At 33.5% G+C, this 7,971-nt stretch overlaps 1 protein-coding gene across 2 annotated transcripts in view; it reads left to right on the top strand.

Annotated features, from left to right (window-relative positions):
- Positions 1-6,053, top strand: part of LOC108972670 (calmodulin) — a 25,165-nt gene extending 19,112 nt beyond the window's left edge. The window contains exons 4-6 of one of the 2 annotated variants that reach the window (XM_018939366.1): positions 79-321; positions 5,760-5,778; positions 5,906-6,053. In XM_018939366.1, the coding sequence (XP_018794911.1) occupies positions 79-321; positions 5,760-5,778; positions 5,906-5,915 (272 nt within the window). In that variant the 3' untranslated portion in view covers positions 5,916-6,053. The other variant, XM_018939365.1, reaches the window with a different exon arrangement.
- Positions 6,054-7,971: the final 1,918 nt, after the last annotated feature.

Genomic DNA, 7,971 nt, shown 5'->3' with positions numbered 1-7,971 from the left:
AAAATATAGAATAATAAATTCTTTAAATCTTCCTTTTTGACAACTTCAATATCTTTCTTCTTCTATCTTTCAAATCAGGTAATGGCACCATTGACTTCCCCGAGTTCTTGACAATGATGGCACGTAAAATGAAGGATACCGATAGTGAAGAGGAGATCCGAGAAGCCTTTAGAGTATTCGACAAGGACGGCAATGGCTTCATTTCAGCGGCTGAATTGCGTCACGTCATGACAAACTTGGGTGAAAAGTTAACAGACGAAGAAGTGGATGAAATGATCCGGGAGGCTGATATCGATGGTGACGGTCAGGTCAATTATGAAGGTAAGTGTCCATTGACAAAAATAATACATATAAATAAATGCTAAAAAAAAAAAAATTTAATTGGTGTGCGAAGAGGCATTATAAACAAGTTGGCAACAGTAAACTTATTTGTGTGTCTTCATAAGATGAGTTGTRGTGAATCGCCGWAAAWATTGSAATAAAACATTGAAATTGGTATAAATTTTTGAAATTTGTATGGAGCAACTGCTTGGTGGGCGGCCATCTTGGAGATTACAGTAGAATRTTTGGTGAATCGAACAAATAATTCGTAATGAAAAATTAAATGTAACTGGTATAAATTAAGTAAACTGGTATAATACTATAGGTACTGATAAAGTTGGTTGGAAGAGAGAGAAATATAATAAGAGTAAAGTAGAATTTGTGGTGAATCGAAAAACCAATTGGTATAAACYATTAAAAACAAAACTGGTATAAATTAAGTATACTGGTATAATGCAAGTTCTTATAAAGCTGGTTGGGAGAGAAAGATAAACCATCAAAAACAAAAATGGTATAAATTAARTAAACTGGCATAATACAAGTACTGATAAAGTATGACGGTTGTACCGCTTTAATGGTTATCCAATAACCGGAATCTACAAAAACGTAAGATTAAGTAAACTGGTATAATGAAAATACAGATACTGTATAGCGGTTATACCACTTTCATRGTACAGACTATYCGGARCCCRCAAGGAACGTTTTTTCGCTCACACAATAATTTTTTTTATACAAGAAAGAGCAAAGCTGCTTKCTCAAGGCGCATACAGAAGTGACGWATCTTCSAGGATGTAACTCAAAACCGTGCACGATTTGCATWTAATAAACTCACTTATAAGAAAAAAATGTAATTTAGTGTCAACATATATATATAGTAAGTGAAAGGCGTAGATAAACATTTTCTCCTAAAATTAGCACACAAAACCACTTGTGCGTGCTGCCACACCTGTGTAGGGGCAAGATGCGCTCAATTCATCTTGCTGCCACATTCAATTACGCACGCTTATTTATTTAGGCGCACGTGTAGGTACACAGCAAAAAGCCTTTGTAAACATTACCACTATTTGCCGCAACATTATAGCTGTGTAGTGGCACTTCTTCAATCTATTAGCCAATTTATTTGCCTCTTTCGCCAACAGGCGCACGGACATCAGGCCGCTACGGACACGCAACCAGCTGCCAACAGCATGCGCGACCCATACCTTGCTGCTAACAAAACAAAAATCACTCATAAATGGTTTGCTAACCAAATACACAGCACACACATACACGCACACAACTGYTTGTGCTTCAGCTAAACATTTCGCAAACACAATCTATCAACACCCTGTGCCACCCGCACTAATGGGCCGGTGGTCGACTACTGTTACCTACCTGCCATTTTTTGATATATTAGTTGACCTTTTATGTGTGGTAGTTGTTTTTATTGTTGTGGGTGTGTGCACAACACTTATTTACATTCACCAGGTGTGTGGGCAAACAGTACAGAACAACCGCGCGCAGCTCCCTCCCAAGCTCTGCTGGCCGGCATTAGCACACAGCGGCGTAGTGATTAGTTTGCATTAACACTGTCCGTCCATCAGCCTTCATCTTCATTTTGCTGCGTTGGTGCTTTTTTGTTTGTTTTTGTAGCGGTGTACGCCACGAGTATTGGCAGTGCAGAATTAATGGTTGTCATTTGAAGKCACGGAAGGCAGTTGGCACCACAACAAATATATTTATATATATTTGYGTKTATGTGTTTGTAAATACTATCAATTTATATATATATATAAGGGTATATATATATATGTATATGTGTTTATTTATCGCCATGGGCTCAGTCGTTAGTCGTTGGGCCGCTGTCGAGTGAGTGAACCCCATTGCTGGTAGGTGGTTGTGGGTAGTAGGTTATTAGCTGCCATAAATTCAATTGACTTAGAAGTTAAACTACAGATTATCCCGTTCTGCTTAAAAAAAACACACGTACACACACACACACACATACAAACAAGTGCAGAGTTTGCACATTTTATTAGGTCCTCAGTGTATTTTTGGCTTTGCGCCAACTGTGGAAGGTTTCTGCTTTGTTTCTTCTTTCTAATACTTTTTATTTGTTTTTTTTTTGTATGTTTATCGGTTGTTTGGTTTTTCTTGTGCGTCGCTTAATTTGTGCTATTTTATTGTTGTATGTRTAATGTATGTATTTTGGCGAATTTGCAAAAAAATTCCCCTTAATTTACTTATCGGCTCCCGTTTTGGGGGGGAGTTGCACAAAGTACGCAAACAAACTCAATGTTAATTGGTCACTTTCGCCTAAGAGTTGATTTCGCCTTTTTATTTGCCCTCTAATTTTTTGCGGTTTGTTTAGCTGAATGTTGACACGTTGCGGGGCCAGTCTCTGCTTAGTGTCTTTTGCACATACTACATTCCACATGTTTTTTTTATCTTCGGTGCTGCGCTCTTAGTCACTGCTGCATACATGCCTTTTTAGCGCGATCACACGTCATGCGGTATTGGTAGCGACTTAATCAGCTGATGGGTTTCTTTTAATTAACAAGTCATAGTGTTGAGTGAGGCACGTTGTGTGGTTGATGTATAACTATATTGTTGTGTTTTTTTTTCTAATAGCATTTCAATGTGAATTAGTTCAGGAAATTGCCATATAAACACTAAAAAATTATTACGTTGAAAACAGCGGCAAAAACCATTTATCACTTAAGAATTATTAGCAGCTCATCTTAAAATGTCGACTTGTAGCAGTTTTATTTGTATTTTCCAATAATTTCCGTTCAATGAGCGATTTTTATTGTATGATGTCTGACGTAGCGAATATAAATCATTTTATTTTTTGAATAGAAATTCAAMGTACGAAAATTCGAAATTAAAAGTTACTCCATAGTTTGCCATAAATCGAAGCAATATATAACATGTTTCGCTTTGTTTTTATCTAAAAGGAATTTCGACGTAATTTCGAAAATTCGAATTCTAAAATTCGAAATTAAAACTTATTTCATAATTTGCTAGAAATCAGCTCTAAATTGAGCATTAATCATTTATTTGGGTTTGAATAGAAATTCAAAGCAAGTTCGAAAATTCGAAGTTAACATTTATATCATGTTTTGCTGGAAAACAAATCTGAATTGAACATAAATCATTTTATTTTGTTTTGAATAGAAATTCAAAGCAAGTTCAAAAATTCGAAATTAGCATTTATTCCATATTTTGCTAAAAATCAGCTCTAAATTGCAGTAAGTTCGAAAATGCTAAATTAACATTTCCATATTTTGCTAGAAATCGAATCTAAATTGCACATACATATGTATGTAAACCATTTTATTTTGTTTTGCATAGAAATTCAACGCAAGATCGAAAATTTGACTAATTATTATTTATATAACTAATTATTCCGGCAAATCAATGCTGTATTTAAGATATTTTTTTTACTTAAATAGAAAATCGAAGTGAGTTCGAAAATTCGAAATTTAAATTTTTTCCATAYTTCAACATTATTTAAGAATGTTTTAAGAAAACATCTTAGAAATATTGTGCTGCACTAGAGTTAAGTTAAAAGTTTCTCACTTCAAATTTTGTATTTTGAAACTCACTTGCAGGGGGTTCTTCGCATTTTCATACTATTTTTCCCATACTTTGTTATATTTTCGTAAGAGCTAAACAGCTTTGTTAATCAAATTCTATGTTCAAAAGAATTTAAACAGCTTGGTTAATCAAATCCTAAATTCAAAAGTAAGACTCATTTCAAAAATTCTCAGACCACAGCTTTTCGAACTAATTAAGTCACGTTTTCGGTGCTAAAAATAGTTTATTTGTAATGCGAGAAATATATCAGCTTTTAATAACTACTTATAATGATATCATCCATTTTCTAGTCGCGATTTTCTTGTTGTTCATAACTTGGCACAGTGTTACGTAAGCGCAATCGTACAAATCGATTATTGTTTTCTCCATTTTTTGCTTCGAAAAATAAACTACAATTAACACAATATTCTTTGCCATTGCTTTCCAACTCTTACTCGTTGTGACTCACGTGAAATGTCGGTTTATATTTTCTTCAAATTGTAAATATTATTATGAGTGACTAGCCTTTGTATATTTCAGTGTAGGTGGCACCTATTTCTCTCCATATGTTTATACCCTTTTTTCCATTTCATATTTTTTACGTTGCCTTAACGAGTTTCGAGGTGGGTGCTACTTTAAATAAGCTTTAAGTAGTGTTACACAATACTGTGGTGAATACACATAAATTATAAGTGGGTGTGTTTTTTTTAATTTGATTTTTATGAAAGGCATTTCAGTGCAGAGAGAGCTATTTCGTTTATACTTAAGTAACGAGATGTGTAACCCTGTTGGATAGCTGGTATGCTAGCGTTTATACTAGGCATTTGTTGTTGTGTTGGCGGTTGAATTTTGTTTAGTTGTCAATCCTTGACCGGATAAAAAATTCAGGTCCGTTCTGGTTACCAAACTGTCGTGGAAAGGTGGTCATTTAAGTGGGTTTTAAGGAGTTGTCTTTCAAGGGTGTTCTGGAAATTGTTTGGTTTAGTGTCAAATTTACAAAAAAATATAATCTTCACATCATTTTATGAGCATTCGATTGACCTAACATTTTTTGGGATTTTCCTGCCATAAGTCGTAAAGAGTGAGGTTAGTGTAGTAATTACAGTTGGACTTTCATAACCCGAAGTTCTCCATAACTCGGTCTCTTGAATTGGCAATACAAGTCAAGTTCCATACAAATTTCCTTCTATAACTCGAATTTTCTTTTGCGGATTATGGTCATTCGAGTTAGGAAAGTTCAACTGCTGTCTCTTATACACATCTAGATGTGTATAAGAGACAGATACACGAAGTTCTCCATAACTCGGTCTCTTGAATTGGCAATACAAGTCAAGTTCCATACAAATTTCCTTCTATAACTCGAAGTTTGCCATTTGTCGCTTATATCAATGTTTTTCATATAAATCAGTTCTTAATTTATAAATTTTTTGTTAATACCAATTTACAATTAATACCAATTTACAATTAATACCAGTTTACATTTATACCAGTTTACATTTGTACCAGTTTTTCATTTATACCAGTGTAGTCATTTACATCAGTTTTTTATTTAAAGTAGTTTTGCTATTTATACCAGTTTTTCCATTTATACCAGCTTTCAATTTAAAGCAGTTTGTAATCAGTCAGTTTATTCGCTTCGCTAGTCTTCAAGGTTTGAAAACTTTTTGTTTGGTATCGAAGATTCAGTTTTATTTGGTATTGAAGATTCAGCTACCCGACTAATATTCGCGACTCGCGAATATTGTTTCTAGAATTTTTTGACTCACACCAAATGAAGTGTTTTATTTTATATTTTAGACAATAATATTACTTTTGTAATTTATTTATTTTAATATCGTTAAACTAATTCTCTCTCTTTTTCTCTCTTTACTCTCTTGCAGAATTCGTGACTATGATGACATCGAAGTGAGCAGATAAATTACTTGTTTTTAAGCCTTTCTATGTTTTTAAGATGTTGACGAAGACTGTAGCTGGGCGCAACAACATCGCGCGACGCTGTTGCTATAGATGTGTATAAGAGACAGACATCGAAGTGAGCAGATAAATTACTTGTTTTTAAGCCTTTCTATGTTTTTAAGATGTTGACGAAGACTGTAGCTGGGCGCAACAACATCGCGCGACGCTGTTGCTATGGAAACCATGAAAAAGAAATATAAAAAAAAAATATATATAAATCTTGAGCAAAAGGGAGAATTAAATATATAAATAAATATTAAAGGAAAAAGAAGAAGAAGAAAAAACAGAATACATTATAATAAATTACACTTTAATATTTAAAATAAAGATAAAAAATAAAACTTACAACTCAATGTAATAATGTAATAATGATGATAAAGACATACTATACACACACACACACACACACACACAAACACATCCATAACATTTAACCATTTATTTACATTCTCTTACACAACAACAACAACAACAATCACATGTAAACATGCTAAAAGCTCTGGCAAAAGCAACAGTACATTTCCTATATATTAACAAGCATTACGAACACATAACACCAACAGCAACAAAAACAACAACAACAAAACAAAAACCAACAACTTAGTACTTACAATACATATATTAGCTATATTTATTGTGTGCATCAAGCGCAAGGTCCATTTGTAACAAATGGGTCCTCCTCTTAATATGCGCGTAGAGCAATGCCGCAATCGTGTACTAATTGATGAACTTGTGTTTAGAAGAAATTCAAATAAAAGAAGAATAAAGAAATAAATAAAATTTGAATGAAAAAATAAACAACTTTTTGCTGATGTTTACTCTACACACACACACACACACACACACACACACATATATATATATATATACCCACACATATTATGAAATATTTAATTAGTCAAATAATGGCAAGCATAACAACTAACTGTGAAAACACATACACCCACACAGCGACACACATTGAGTGATTGTAAAGCGTGTAAATCGATTGGAAAGCGACTTAACTTGCATACATATAGACATTTATGGCAAAAAACGAAAGGTAATAAGTAAGCTAGAAAGCGCATGTAAGCAACAAATGCAACATAGCGACAGTTACGTACATATTTGAATTACAAAAACAAAAAAGCTAACATTTGCTATGGAAGATTAGTAATAACTGTAAAATCAATCAATCAACCGCAACAATGACAGGCAGAACAACAAAAACAAAACAACAATTTACAACAACAAACAGACAAACAAAACAATAACAAACACACACACACTTGAACAGAAGAGTCTTATTAAATTGTATTAAAAACGGTTAAATGAAAGCGTAAAGTAACGGAAAGCCAATAAAAAACGCAAAAATGCAATGCATGCAGGAAAAAMACAACAACTAATAGGCAATGCAGTACAGTTTTGCGTTGTGTTTGTGGCCGAGAGGAGAGGAGARGACAGGAGGACGGCTTAGGTGACATTAAAGTATGTGTGAGGGATAAATATAGGCAAACACTGTGAGTAAAAAAACAACAGCAATTACAACAAAAAAAAGCATACCAACTTTCCAACTGCATAAAGCGTAAACAACAACAGCAAAAAAAAACATAAAAATTAAAAAAAAAAATACATGGCAAACAAAAAGGCGGCAAAGCAGAAATAGAAGCGCCGCTTAGATGCAGAAAATGTGCAAAAAGCGTGTTGTAAAAAAATTGAAAAGCAAGCAAATGAAACCAAACACACAAATTATAGATTGTAGCTATAAAACAAAGGCATTTCTATGCAAGTTAAAGAAGAGCGGCGGCTAGCAGCAAATTTAAAATCGAAAAAATATTAATAAAATATGTAAAAGAAAAAACGAAACAAAACAAAAAACAAAGTGTTTTAAGTATTCGAGCTGTAAGCATATGTATAGAGCGGGTGGCAGGTGAGGTGAAAGTGTGCGACGTTAGGGTTAATAAAGAAGGATTTGACTAGCTAGAAGTGAAACCAAAGGCAATTGATTGGCCGTAAGCTRTGAGGCGGCGTGTAGGGCAGAGCAACTGCAAGGGTTGCAACAAATTTTTTAGTGATTTTTTTATAAAATTTATATCAAATTGATAAACAATTTTTAATTTAATTTTGTTTTTTTTTTAATTTATTTTATAAAAATTG

This window comes from Bactrocera latifrons, unplaced genomic scaffold, assembly GCF_001853355.1.
Source record: "Bactrocera latifrons isolate USDA-ARS-PBARC rearing strain unplaced genomic scaffold, ASM185335v1 scaffold_413, whole genome shotgun sequence".
NCBI classification, from domain to species: Eukaryota; Metazoa; Arthropoda; class Insecta; order Diptera; family Tephritidae; genus Bactrocera; species Bactrocera latifrons.
Note: the sequence above shows the minus strand (reverse complement) of the source record. Positions and strands in the feature narration are given on the sequence as shown.